The sequence below is a fragment of the Salmo trutta genome, chromosome 33 (assembly GCF_901001165.1).
Source record: "Salmo trutta chromosome 33, fSalTru1.1, whole genome shotgun sequence".
Taxonomy (NCBI): Eukaryota; Metazoa; Chordata; class Actinopteri; order Salmoniformes; family Salmonidae; genus Salmo; species Salmo trutta.
The window spans coordinates 19107922-19123602 of NC_042989.1; the positions used below are offsets into that span (position 1 = coordinate 19107922).

General features: G+C 40.3%; 1 protein-coding gene across 2 annotated transcripts in view; it reads right to left on the bottom strand.

Moving 5' to 3' along the window:
* aspg (asparaginase homolog (S. cerevisiae)) overlaps nucleotides 1-15681 on the bottom strand; it is a 47354-nt gene that overhangs the window by 29385 nt on the left and 2288 nt on the right. For both annotated transcript variants that reach the window (XM_029730142.1, XM_029730140.1), the window contains exon 2: nucleotides 391-529. In XM_029730142.1, the coding sequence (XP_029586002.1) occupies nucleotides 391-529 (139 nt within the window). The remainder of the gene's footprint in view (nucleotides 1-390; nucleotides 530-15681) is intronic.

Sequence of the window (15681 nt, forward strand, 5' to 3'; positions counted from 1 at the left end):
GTAAGGGCGTGAAATTGTATGTATCGGTAGTACCGGTAGGTTGAGGTCCCCATATTTCTATAAGACCAGTTATAGCCTAACTACTATTACTCTACTCTAATTTTATCATCATCTGTATCAAACTCCAAGCTCTCCATCTGAAGTTTGTCAGTCAAACAGCACAAGGTTGCGTTTTCTACAGTGATGATGTGTTACATGGATAGTAATCTTTTCACAGTTTGAATGATTGTACGAAGACTGTACAATAAAGTAAAACATGTCAACATTTAACGCTAGCCTATATATTAATAACAGCAAAGACAAAGCAAAAAGAAGCAGAATAAACAGAAATAGAAGGCTGCAGAGGAGCCCAGGAGAGGTGGGGTGAGGTGGAGTGTATGGGTGACTTACGGCAGGACAAGGGTGTTCTCCTGTGGGCCACTCGTGCTGTAGTAGTCGTACATACGGGTCTGCAGGGCATACTGCTCATCATGGAGGTTGGGAAGCTTTCGCAGGGCCTTAACAAACGCATTAGGCTCTGGGGATAGCACTGTGGATGAGAGTGACAGAGAGAAAGAAGATGTTGCCATTAGTGTACAGAGCAACATAACTAATCAGAGTTCAGGAAGGGTGAGCCCAATAACAGCCTACATAGATCTGAGTGTGATGTTTATTTTGAAGAGAGGGTGGCAGTAAGCAACATTTTGGAGCATTCAGATAGCATATTCCTATGTACAACACACACTCTCTGACATGTAGAATAAGGTTTCACGTCAGCTCTATTCGTGGCATTTCTATCTGCAACGTTCAATAACGTTTGGCTACGAATGAGTTTGGCTATCGAATGTTGCCCAGGTTTACTATTCCCAGTAAATCATGCCTTGTATTATACTCAACCCTAGTGGCAAATGTGAGAATTACATCAATATGAAAAGCAGGCTGTTTGGAATATAGTTCTAATCATTCATGTATTGTATAACTCATCATAGTCCAAACCGCTGGAAAGAACTGGCTGACTAAAATTAGGACCTGTGAAAAGTGGACCACCAGCCACTGGTTACAGTAGATGGAAAGATTGCATAAAGATAATTCTTGGGACTTCCAAACAGAACCTTTGGAATGGTGTGAAAACGGTAGACCTAGAAACTATGGCCATGTTATTTATGGTCTAGTGTTTATTCCAAGTACCATCCACAGTAATGGATGCTGAATGAAATGAGAAGGGCTGGTTAGCCTAGAGATCTCATTCAGCAGACATTTGATCCAAAGCGCTTAACAGTTAACACATTTCCTTGGCCCACAAAGGAATCTTCATTCTTTCCCCATTTCCCTTTCCAGGAAATGAACTATTCAGGAAACAGTAGCTTTCAGTATTCCTCAAGGTTCCGTTTCAGGATCTCTCTCTCCTTTTACTGCTATGCGAACGACACACATCTGTACATTTCAATGAAACATGGTGAAACCCCAAAATTGCATATCCTTGAAGCCTGTGTTTCAGACATAAGGAAGAGGATGGGGGCAAATGTTCTACTTTTAAACTCGGACAAAACAGAGATGCTATTTCTAGGTCCCAAGAAACAAAGATCTGCTGTTAAATCTTGATGGTTATACAGTCGTCTCAAATAAAATTGAAGGACCTCAGCGTTACTCTGGACCTTGAGCTCTCTTTTGACGAACAGAGCAATCATTTTTCAAGGGCAGCTTTCTCCCCCCCCCATCTTCATAACATTGCAAAAATCGGAAACCTTTTATCCAGAAATGATGCAGAAAAACTAATCCGTGCTTTTGTCACTTCTAGATTAGACTACTGCAATGCTCTACTCTCCGGCTACCCGGATAAAGCACTAAATAAACTTTGGTTAGTGCTAAATACGGCTGCTAGAATCCTGACTAGAACCAAAAAAATGTATCATATTAATCCAGTGCTCGCCTCTCTACACTGGCTTCCTGTTAAGGTTAAGACTGATTTCAAGATTTTACTGCTACACTACATGGACGTTCTCCTACCCATCTCTCTGATTTAGCCTTGCCGTACATACCTACACATACGGTACGGTCACATCTACATACCTGCACATCTAATTGCTAAATTGTAATTATTTCGCCACTATGGCCACTATGGCCCTAATCTTACTTCATTTGCACACACTGTATATAGACTTTTCTATTGTGTTATTGACTGTACGTTTGTTTATTCCATGTGTAACTCTGTGTTGTTTGTGTCGCACTGCTTTGCTTTTTCTTGGCCAGGTCGCAGTTGTAAATGAGAACTGGCCTACCTGGTTATATAAAGGTGAAATAAAAAACATTTAAAAAATGTCTCTCCATGTGAGACGCAGACTTGGCCTCGAACTTGAGTCTTTACTGAAGACTCATCTCTTCAGTAGGTCCCATGATTGAGTGTAGGTGAACGGCAAGGCACTGGACTGATGAACCGCCCTTGCAGTCTCCCCACTGGGACTCTCTGCCACTATTACAGAGGCGGAGAGTTTCTCTCTCTATCCAAAGAATGGAGTTGAAAAGATGGGCAGATAAAAGTTCCAGTGTTGTATCGCAAATGTGATTATCTTTGTAAGGGTGTGTGGATGAAAGCTCCTGATTCAGCAGATCTTTTCCTCAAATTCATATTCTAAACTGCCAAAGGTTTGTGGTGAACACTATCATTTAGTTCAACTGTGACTGATTGGACAGTTAACCAGTACTGAAGCAAACAATACCTTTGTTTGTCTAGTACCCTTAAACATAATATTATTAAGTTGAGTCCTGCTGTTGCCTAATCTTGTACGTCATAGCTAGTTATTCATTAGTTGACCGTTAGGGCAGTACACATCCATTCACATAGTGAGTGTGTGTTCTCAAATCCAACTTACAATGGGAGGAAGGAAGTGAATTGAAAATGTAATCTTCACTAACCATGCATGGACAAACATGATCATGAACTTCTACTGCAGGGTTCCCCTACTGGCAGCCCACATTTGGTCTGTGGTTGGTTGCATCCCCCCTATGTTTTCTGAGCAAAAATAACAATTTGTTCATGTTTTATTTTTATTGTTGGATATCAACTGTAAAAACACCAGGAAATCAGCTCAAGTGATTATCAATTTTGGAACTCTGTTCAAGTATTCCCACGCGTAATAGAGACGTGATCATATACAAAGGTAATCCATGTCAGTAATGATTGTTTGTCAAATATTATATTAGGCTTCTTGTTATCAATTTGCAGTCTGCAATTATGTTCTGCCCACTGATGATCCGCGGCTGAATCTAGTTGATGATCCCTGTTCTACAGGTAGATAATGTTTGCTTGTTACAATTTACAAAGCAAGTGTAGGAGCTGTTACATTTAACAACTCACGAGACCCTTGCGTGCCAGTATGGAAGGCCAAGAGTTTAAAATCATCTTGATTTGAAAGCTTGTTATGGGCATTTTTACACGCGTTCATTACACCTGTTCAGTGTGCATTTACAGGTGATTAGAACGTTTGAATATTGTACTTTCAGACGCATGAAATTGTGCCACTGCACACGTTCTGAACGCCTGTGTAGTAACGGGTACATTTAATGCGTCTGAAAGTACCACATTGTAACCACCTCAATTTCCGTGAGTTTGGCTTTGTTTGACTTCTGGCCTGTTGCGATGAATCGCTTACTCAGGGAGGGAGGAGATGTTTCTAAATATGGATCAAAATGTTAATTTGTCGATTACATTTACAGAATTTAAACGCTACTGCGTTGGTGAGAAAAATTGAGGAAGATATTAAAACTACTTTTTCCACATAGCAATACAACTAAAGCTGACGCTGGCTAGCTGGCTTATTTTCATTGAAATAGCATGGCTAGTTAGCTAACTATCAATAGTCTTATGTCTAGCCTTTAACTAATGGTTGTTATGTTGTGGAACAGAGAAATAGTTCTTTGTACTTGTCATTTGGTTGAGACTAACAGTTTAGAAAATAATTGTTAACTTTGTATATTTGCTGTATAATTGGTTGGCTTTGCTAGTTAGCAAGCTGAGATTTATTTGCTCAAAATTGGCCAACTTAGCTTTTAGCTAATGTTTTAGAACAGGCTAGCTCCATGCAGAATCTAGACAATAGAGAATGGGGAATAAGACATGGCTGTTGCAGTGCCCAGGCGAGGTGAGAGAACTGCTACAGAGATAAAAAGGTAAGATCTATATCTTGAGTAGCTATATTTCAAGGCTGAACCAATGTATTTTATTGGCTTGCTAAATGAGCTGCTTTTCCTGAAAATGTCTCTGATAAAGTTGTTAGTTCTAATTGTTCTTATGCAACATCCAGGAAATGTCAAGTACTCAAGCATCTTCAGACCAGCGAGGAGGAGGAAAGCCTATAGAACAAGAATTACTAGCTAGTTAAATCAGACTTTTTATTGGCTTGCCAAATTAGCTGCTTTTCCTGAAATGTCTCTAAAGCTACACTCTTAGAAAAAAAGTGCCATCTAGAACTTAAAGTTCTTCAGCTGTCCCCATAGGATAACTTTTTGGAGGAGCCCTTGTTGGTTTTAGGTAGAACCATTTTGGGTTCAATGTATAACCCTTTCCACAAAGGATTCTACATGGAACCCAAAAGGGTTCTCCCTGGAACCAACAAGGGTTATACTATGGGGACAGCTGAAGAACCCTTTTTTCTAAGAGTGTATCTAGTTCTAATGCAATGTCCATGTTAGAGCCACAACTTGATGATCATGTTGTCAAGCATCTGTAGACTAGCGAGGAGGAGCAAAGCCTGCTTTGGATGAGCAAGGAAGGACAATAAACTAGCTATATCAGATAAACATGTTCAGGAATAGCAGGGAAAGAGCAAGCTAGTAGTAGTAACATTATTATTTCAAAACTCACATGCATCAGTTATATTTAAGCAAAAAGGCACCTCAGGGGTTTGTGGTATATGGACAATATACCACGGCTTAGGACTGTTCTTCGCACGACGCAACGCTGAGTGCCTGGATACAGCAAATAGCCGTGGTATATTGGCCATATACCACAAACCCCAAGGTGCCTTACTACTATTAAACTGGTTACCAACGTAATTACAACAGTAAATAAGTAACATTGACTCATACCAGTGGTATACAGTCTGATATACCATGGCTTGCGATCTGTCTCATGTTGTACCGATCATCAACATGAACAAGACTGAATTCTGTTGAATTGTCAACTGGTCTAAATTCTTGTTAGGAAGATGTTGCTGTTCAGAATGACATGTTTATGACTGATGTTCACAGGAATCTCCAAATGATATGTTGAACGAGCACCACGGATGAAGGAGGAAAACAGCTTCTTTCTACCACACCTTTAAGTCATATAATGTTTGGCCCTGTGGCCTTGTGAATGTTGATCTGTTTAAAGGTCTTACTCACATCGGCTGCGGAGAGCGTGATCACACAGTCTTCCGGAACAGCTGGTGCTCTCATGCATGTTTCAGTGTTATTTGCCTCAAAGCGAGCATAGAAGTAGTTTAGCTCGTCTGGTAGGCTCGTGTCACTGGGCAGCTCTCGGCTGTGCTTCCCTTTGTAGTCTGTATTGGTTTGCAAGCCCTGCCACATCTGACGAGCGTCAGAGCCGGTGTAGTACGTTTCGATCTTAGGCCTGTATTGACACTTTGCCTGTTTGATGGTTTGTCGGAGGTCATAGCGGGATTTCTTATAAGCTTCTGTGTTGGAGTCCCGCTCCTTGAAAGCGGCAGCTCTACCCTTTAGCTCAGTGCATATGTTGCCTGTAATCCATGGCTTCTGGTTGGGGTATGTACGTACGGTCACTGTGGGGACAACGTCATTGATGCACTTATTTATGAAGCCAATGACTGATGTGGCGTACTCCTCAATTCCATCGGAGGAATCCCACAACATATTCCATTCTGTGCTAGCAAAACAGTCCTGTAGCTTAGCATCTGCTTCACCTGACCACTTTTTTATTAATCTAGTCACTGGTGCTTCCTGCTTGATGTTTTACTTGTAAGCAGGAATCAGGAGGATAGAATAATGGTCAGATTTGCCAAATGGAGGGCGAGGGACAGCTTTGTATGCATCTCTATGTGGAGTAAAGGGGGTCCAGAGTTTTTTCCACAGCTGGTTGCACATTTAACCTGTTGGGGCTAGGGGGCAGTATTTGCACGGCCGGATAAAAAAACGTACCCAATTTAAACTGGTTACTACTCTTGCCCAGAAACGAGAATATGCATATAATTAGTAGATTTGGATAGAAAACACTCTAAAGTTTCTAAAACTGTTTGAATGGTGTCTGTGAGTATAACAGAACTCATATGGCAGGCCAAAACCTGAGAAGATTCCATACAGGAAGTGCCCTGTCTGACAATTTGTTGTCCTTCTGTTGCATCTCTATCGAAAATACAGCATCTGTGCTGTGACACTTTCTAAGGCTCCCATTGGCTCTCAGAAGGCGCCAGAAAGTGGAATGGGGTGTCTGCTGTCTCTGGGCAAAGAACAGCAGGAGAATTTGTGAGTGGTCAGCCTGGGGACAGTGACACTGGAGATGCGCGGTCACGAGAATTCTCCATTTTTTTCTTTCAGCCTTTGAATGAATACAACGTTGCCCGGTTGGAATATTATCGCTATTTAACGAGAAAAATCGCATAAAAATTGATTTTAAACAGCGTTTGACATGCTTCTAAGTACGGTAATGGAATATTTTGACATTTTTTTGTTACGAAATGCGCGTCACCCTTCGGCTAGTGACCTGAACGCACGAACAAAACGGAGCTATTTGAATATAACTATGGATTACTTGGAACCAAAACAACATTTGTTGTTGAAGTAGAAGTCCTGGGAGTGCATTCTGACGAAGAACAGCAAAGGTAATCCAATTTTTCTTATAGTAATTCTGAGTTTAGTGAGTCCCAAACTTGGTGGGTGTCAAAATAGCTAGCCGTGATGGCCGAGCTATGTACTCAGAATATTGCAAAATGTGCTTCATCCGAAAAGCTATTTTAAAATCTGACACCGAGATTGCATAAAGGAGTTCTGTATCTATAATTCTTAAAATAATTATGTATTTTGTGAACGTTTATCATGAGTATTTTAGTAAATTCACCGGAAGTGTTCGGTGGGCATGCTAGTTCTGAACATAACATGCTAATGTAAAAAGCTGGTTTTTGATATAAATATGAACTTGATTGAACAAAACATGCATGTATTGTATAACAATGTCCTAGGAGTGTCATCTGATGAAGATCAAAGGTTAGTGCTGCATTTAGCTGTGGTTTTTGTGACATTATATGCTAGCTTGAAAAATGGGTGTCTGATTATTTCTGGCTGGGTACTCTGCTGACATAAGCTAATGTTTTGCTTTCGTTGTAAAGCCTTTTTGAAAAATCGGACAGTGTGGTTAGATTAACAAGAGTCTTGTCTTTAAAATAGTCATATGTTTGAGAAATTGAAGTAATAGCATTTCTAAGGTATTTGAATATAGCGCCACGGGATTCCACTGGCTGTTGAGTGCATCCCACCTAGCCCATAGAGGTTAAAGGGGAAAAAAAGGATTCAAAATCAAATAAATTTTATTGGTCACATACACATGGTTAGCAGATAATGCGAGTGTAGCGAAATGCTTGTGCTTCTAGTTAAGACCATGCAGTAATATCTAACAAGTAATCTAACAATTTCACAACAACTACCTTATACACACACACACACACACACACAAGTGTAAAGGAATGATTAAGAATATGTACATATAAATATATGGATGAGCTATGGCTGAACGGCATAGGCAAGATGCAGTAGATGGTATAGAGTACAGTATATACATATGAGATGAGTACTGTAGGGTATGTCATGACATGGCCCTCTTTGGGTATAGCGAGCACCAGCCATCTCTCACCACCACTCTTCCCCCTACACCCAGGCTCTGTTATCGCAGGTCATACATTCTTATTGGAGTCCCTCTCCTCATGGCCAGGCAGTGTAGAGAGAGAGAAGGTTTCACAGGAGAACAAAGGAACCTCTTCTCCATCATAGAACTTGAGAACTGAACAATGTCCATGTTTTGGAGAATGTGTACACAGTCGGGGGAGAATCGAGCTACGACTGGTCCATTTCGTTTAACGTTTGTGAAACTCATGAGACAATACAGCCACATTACCATAACTCTGTTTATACAAGAGTCTCAGTTGTGAGGCTTGCATCTAATTGTTGTATAAAATAAATGAGTAAAGATTAAACTATTTGTGAAATTATGTAATGTGATTTTAAATTGTTTGTTTAATGAAGGAAAATCCAATTCCCTTTGGAGTTTAAGTCATAGGCCCACCCCAGGAGTACAGACATTGATCTGGCGTCATGGGACAGCCCTTTCCTACGGTTCGGGATATAACCCCCACTTTGGGAATTTCCCAGCAGACCAGTACCTCGGTCACAGAGGGAGCTAAGGTTTGAGTAGAGACCAAGATTATCTCGATTACCGAGAGGGCTAAGGTTTGAGTAGAGACCATAAACCTGGGTATAAGCTAAGGTTGTAATGGTTGTTGAAACTCTGAGACTATCGATACCGACAGAATAAGAGCAAATCTTTGATACTAATTACTAGTCAGCAGCTAGGAATTCTATACCATTGAACGCGAAGGCCGACAACCGCCGAAACATCTATTCTATAACATCATTTCTGAATGGGACTCTGAAGTATCCATTCTAACCACGAAAGATGGGCAGATGAACTTCCAACATAAAGAAGGACGATTCCAACAGAGATCACGACGACACACTGAGCGTAAATATATATGTTGATTGCAATTGTTCCCGAACGAGTGAGTGTTCATGTGCAAAGGATTAGCATTTCAATGAATATAATTATCAAGGGTGTAGTGACTCATTCCCGCCTTTCTCAGTCTACACCCACTTCCCTTTTGTCCACCAAGCCGTAATATCGGTTTATTCCAATAGGGAACCTCCCCTATCATTTCCTTGTAACCATATGTACTACTGTTTGTTTATGCATTTCTGTGATTATTTAGTTAGTTAATAAATGATTGAGACAATTGATGTATGGATGAGTCATAGTGAAGACTGGGTTCGTGCAGAAAACCAACAATTTACAACGTTTGGAATGAGACTAACGTGAGGTAAAGAATAATTCATTAATTAGAAGCCTAATTGATCAGATATTAAAATATCTGAAAAGTTGTATTAGGAAAATTATAACTTTGTAATCTGAATTTTTTCCTTGCTGCCCCGACTTCCTAGTTAATTACATTTACATGATATTTACAGAGAATTGAGTTGATAAGATAAGTCTTCATTTGAATGATGCCAAAGACAAGTCAGGTATGTAAACATTATATAAAGTGGCACTGTTTAAGTGACTAGTGATACATTTATTACATCCAATTATTAATTATTAAAGTGGCTAGAGATTGAGTCTGTATGTTGGCCGCAGCCACTCAATGTTAGTGATGGCTGTTTAACAGTCTGATGGCCTTGAGATAGAAGCTGTTTTTCAGTCTCTCGGTCCCAGCTGTGATGCACCTGTACTGACCTCACCTTCTGGATGATAGCGGGGTGAACAGGCAGTGGCTCGGGTGGTTGTTGTCCTTGATGATCTTTTTGGCCTTCCTGTGACATCGGGTGGTGTAGGTGTCTTGTCCCCGGAGATGTATTGTGCAGACCTCACTACCCTCTGGAGAGCCTTGCGGTTGTGGGTGGAGCAGCTGCCGTACCAGGCGGTGATACAGCCCGACAGGATGGTCTCGATTGTGCATCTGTAAAGGTTTGTGAGCGTTTTTGGTGACAAGCCAAATTTGTTCAGCCTCCTGAGGTTGAAGAGGCGCTGTTGCGCCTTCCTCACCACGCTGTCTGTGTGGGTGGACCATTTCAGTTTGTCTGTGATGAATACGCCAAGGAACTTAAAAAAAAAAAAAAAAACTTTCCACCTTCTCCACTACTGTCCCGTGAATGTGGATAGGGGGGTGCTCCGTCTGCTGTTTCCTGAAGTCCACGATCATCTCCTTTGTTTTGTTGATGTTGAGTGTGAGGTTATTTTCCTGACACCACACTCCGAGGGCCCTCACCTCCATGGTGGATAAGAGCGTCTGCTAAATGATGTAAATGTATAAGTTGTTTTCGGCAATTATCAAAATAAAAAAAACTACAAAAACGCCATTCCTTACCCAATAGGCTGCACAGGTGTAATGAATGCGTGTAAAATGTCCATAACAAGCATTCTTATCACCTGTAAATGCACACTGAACAGGTGCAATGAAAGCATGTAAAAATGCCCATAAGTGTTCATGTAACGTTCCAACAGGAATCTGTTCCAAAAACTTCGTAAATAACAAGGTTGCCAAACAAACAACGCATACAAAGTTGTATAGCGGCAGAATAAGATACTGCAGTGGGCAATTTAATTAAGTTTTTCCACTCACCACATTTATTCTAAAAAAGGTCTGTACTCACTCTGGTAACCTATGGACAAACATTAAGAATAAACTATGTGGTGAGTTGATGACTATTCGGCAGCTAATTAGATAGGTGAATTGATCATGCTAATTTGTATGCATTGTTTGTTGGCATCCTTGTACCACAAAGTTTTTGGAACAGACTCCTGTTGGAACTTTTCAAATTATACCCACTCCACTGTTGCTGCTCGACATCATCCGTCGGCCTGGCTGTGCCACATTGCTCTGGTGAACAGAAAACTGCGATTTGAACAGACTGATCAGGTTGACTCAACCTTGAATGGGACAAAGCTGTAGCTAGAGAAGTTATTTCTTAAGCTGGAGACAGACATGAGGTACACTCTCTACCTTCCACCTTAATTATAACACTCTAAAAATAAGTTTCCTGGAATATCCTTTAGGGGTTCTTCAAATTAAAACTGTGGGGGAACCTATAAGTTCTTCGAAGAACGTTTTAGAAGAAACTTTTGTGGTTAATATCTGAACTACCTCCCTCCCCTATTATTATTATTATTATTCTTCATAACAATAACACAATATTTTTGTTGTCAGTGTTCATTATGATTTTAGTGGCAAAGCAGAATAAATAAAAACCAAAATGTGAGCCCCAAGTCCAATGGGTGTATCCTCTGGCGTGTTGATATTATGGTGTTGATGTTCTCCGTATCCATAGCCAGAATGATTTTGCAGTGCATGGTGATTGAACAGGTTTCCTGTTATATTCGTCAGAGGTGTAGGGAGGGTGAAATCTGAATCCCCAAAAATAGTAATTATACAGATGTTTAACAAAACATACACAACAGTATTCATAACTTGGTTTTTGTAGTAAATGTTTATGGAAAGAAACTTTATGGTTTTCATATACATACCATGTCCATAATGTAGAGGCCTATGGGGTTTTCATTGAAGAGGCAAGGGAGGATGGTACATGTGATCTCTATAACATACCAACAGACATACCTTTGTATGCCCCATCGTCTGTATACCTGCAGACAGACAAAAGTGAGCAGTTGTGTCATCTGCACACAATGCAGCTAGCCTTCATCATATTCTAAAAGCATACATATTCTTACCTCTGTTTATTGATATCCATTGAATTGTGTCCATTATCTGGTTTATAAAGATTTGCACAAATATTTAAAGATACATGGTATCATCACAAAACAATATCAATTTAGATCATATAAAAAAGGGACAAATCTTACCTTAAATGAAAATATAAAGATCTCCTCAATTTTAGTGCCTGTACCTGCTGTCCTTTCAAATTCAAATCCAAACGTTTCAGTTGGGCAGTTAGGTTCCTGCAAGAACCCCCACCAACTGAGGTTCCTCGATGAACCCCACCTCCTATGGGGTTCTCAGAATAACCTTTTGGGGGCAATTTTCAGTGCCAAGAACCCTAAGGTTCTTCGAAGAACTTTGAGGATCTTAGAAGAACCCTTGTTGAACCCCTAATTTTTAGAGGGTAGACATCTGGTGGCGGGGGAAGAAAGAGTGCCTGTCAAACCAAGGGATGTTCACGCTACCAATGACAGGGTGCTATAAAGTGCCAAAATGCAATTTAGAGAAAACTAGCTATATCAAAACTGTAATGTTACTAATCTGATTAGGTTTATAATAAAATCAAGCAAATATAATGATATTGCCCAAAATGTTTTTCCAAGTTAAAATGCAATGATAAGTGAGACAGACTCACCAGAAGGATTAAGTCCATGCTGTAGTGTATGGACGTTACATTATTTGCCAGTAGATGGCGCACAGTTACACAATGTAATTACACAGGACAATAACATAACGACACATTGTGGCCAGTAAGTGACTAACGGACGTTGTCTATTAAACTCAGCTCACTCTTTACCTATTTTGAATTCTACTGTCTTGAATTACATGCAGGAATTCAATCTTCAGTGACATTGTTGTTAGCCTGGTTGCTGTCTCCGTTCAGCTATTACATGACACTCCTGTCATTTGCCAATGGATATGCAGGATACGAACATTCCATTCCAGCTAAACAATGGATATATAGCAATTAGCAAAATAACCCATTTTCATACGCGTCTAAAACCTGAATAAAATGTGTGAACAGTAATATTTCACACACACGAACGCAATCATTTCTGATGAAAAAAAAAAAAAAACGCGTGAAAAATGTGGATATAGCATTTTGGAATTAAACTCTTCAAATATACAATTGATATACACTGAGTGTACAAAACATTAGTAACACCTGCTACTTTCGTGACAGACTGACCAGGTAAATCGAGGTGAAAGTTATGATCCCTTATTTATATCACTTGTTAAATCCACTTCAATCCGTGTAGATGAAGGGGACAAGACGGCTTAATAATCCTTCTTTAACCTTTGAGACATGGATTGTGTATGTGTGCCATTAAGACGGTAAGTGGGCAAGACAAAAGATTGAAGTGCTTTTGAATGGGGTATGCCAGACGCACCGGTTTAAGTGTCTCAAGAACTGCAACTCTGCTGGGTTTTTCACATTTGAGTTTCCCATGTGAATCAAGAATGGTCTACCACCTAAACGACATCCAGCCAACTGTGGTAAACATTGGCGTCAACATGGGATGACCAGAGATGTCACTATCACTTAGGTCAACTGTGACTGATTGGACAGTTAACCAGTACTGAAGCAAGCAATACCTTGTCTTGTACCCTTGACAAACATATTATGAAGCTGAATCCTGCTGTTGCCTAATCTTGTACATCATAGCTAGTTATTCATTAGTTGACCGTTAGGGCAGTACACATTAGAGGTCGACCGATTAAATCGGAATGGCCGATTAATTGGGGCCGATTTCAAATTATTTTTTTACACCTTTATTTAATAGGCAAGTCAGATTAAGAACACATTCTTATTTACAATGACGGCCTAGAAACGGGGGTTAACTGCCTTGTTCAGGGGGTGGGGATTTGTTTTTGCAACCTTCGGTTACCAGTCCAACGCTCTAACCACCTGCCTTACATTGCACTCCACAAGGATTAACAGGCTGACTACCTGTAACGCAAGGGCAGCAAGAAGCAAAGGTAAGTTGCTAGCTAGCATATGACTTATAAAAAACTATCAATCTTAACATAATCATTAGTTAACTACACATGGTTGATGATATTACCAGTTTCTAACGTGTCCTGCGTTGCATATGATCGATGCCTGTTAATTTTCATTGAATCACAGCCTACTTCGACAAACGGGTGTTGATTTAACAAGCGCATTTGCGAAAAAAGTACTGTCGTTGCACCAATGTACCTAACCATAAACATCAATGCCTAACAGGAATATTTAGACTTAGTCACCCGTTAGATAAAATACGGAACGGTTCCGTATGTCACTGAAAGAAAAAAACGTTTGTTTTCGAGATGATCGTTTCCAGATTCTACCATATTAATGACCCAAGGCTCGTATTTGTGTGTTTATTATATTATAATTAAGTCTATGATTTGATAGAGCAGTCTGACTGAGCAATGGTAGGCAGCAGCAGGCTCGTAAGCATTCATTCAAACAGCCCTTCGCTGTGCTTCAAGCATTGCGCTGTTTATGACTTCAACCTGGGTGGGTATAATTTGTGGAACGTTCCAACAGGAATCTATTCCAAAAACCTCGTAAATAACAAGGTTTCCAAAAAAACAACGCATACAAAGTTGTATAGCGGCAGAATAAGATACCGGGTAGGGAGTGGTCTATTTCATTGCGTTTTTCACTCATCACGTTTATTCCGAAAAATGTCTGTCCTCACATGTCGGTTTGCCTATGGACAAACATTAAGAATAAACTACGTGGTGAGTTGATGCCTATTCGGCAGCTAGTTAGCTAGGTTTGTATGCGTTGCTACTTTGTATGCGTTGTTGGTTGGCAACCTTTTACTTTACGTTTTTTGGAACAGATTCCTGTTGGAACGTTCCACCAATTATACCCACCCCTTCAAGCCTATCAACTCCCAAGATTAGGCTGGTGTAACCGATGTGAAATGGCTAGCTAGTTAGGCGGGTGCACGCTAATAGCGTTTCAAACGTCACTCGCTCTGAGACTTGAAGTTTTTTCCCCTTCCTCTGCATGGGTAACGCTGCTTCGAGGGTGGCTGTTGTCGATGTGTTCCTGGTTTGAGCGAGGAGAGGGACGGAAGCTATACTGTTACACTGGCAATACTAAAGTGCCTATAAGAACATCCAATAGTCAAAGGTATATGAAATACAAATCGTATAGAGAGAGAAATAGTCCTATAATAATATAATAACTACAACCTAAAACTTCTTACCTGGGAATATTGAAGACTCATGTTAAAAGGAACCACTAGCTTTCATATGTTCCCATGTTCTGAGCAAGGCATTTAAACATTAGCTTTCTTACATGGCACATATTGCACACACTTTTACTTTCTTCTCCAACACTTTGTTTTGCATTATTTAAACCAAATTGAACACGTTTCATTATTTATTTGAGGCTAAATTGATTTTATTGATGTATTATATTAAGTTAAAATAAGTGTTCATTCAGTATTGTTGTAATTGTCATAAAAAAAAACAAAATCGGCCGATTAATCGGTATCGGCTTTTTTTGTCCCCCAATAATCGGTATCGGCGTTGAAAAATCAGAATCGGTCGACCTCTAGTACACATCCATCCACAGTGTGTGTGTTCTCAAATCCATCTTACAATGGGAGGAAGGAAGTGAGTTGAAAATGTAATCTTCACTAACCATGCATGGACAAACATGACCATGATCTTCAAGGTGCAACGAACATATACTGCTCAAAAAAATAAAGTGAACACTTAAACACATCCTAGATCTGAATGAAAGATTATTTCTTATTAAATACTTTTTTCTTTACATAGTTGAATGTGCTGACAACAAAAATCACACAAAAATAATACATGGAAATCCAATTTATCAACCCTTGGAGGTCTGGATTTGGAGTCACACTCAAAATTAAAGTGTAAAACCACACCACAGGCTGATCCAACTTTGATGTAATGTCCTTAAAACAAGTCAAAATGAGGCTCAGTAGTGCGTGTGTGGCCTCCACGTGCCTGTATGACCTCCCTACAATGCCTGGGCATGCTCCTGATGAGGTGGCGGATGGTCTCCTGAGGGATCTCCTCCCAGACCTGGACTAAAGCATCCGCCAACTCCTGGACAGTCTGTGGTGCAATGTGGCGTTGGTGGATGGAGCAAGACATGATGTCCCAGATGTGCTCAATTGGATTCAGGTCTGGGGAATGGGCGGGCCAGTCCATAGCATCAATGCCTTCCTCTTGCAGG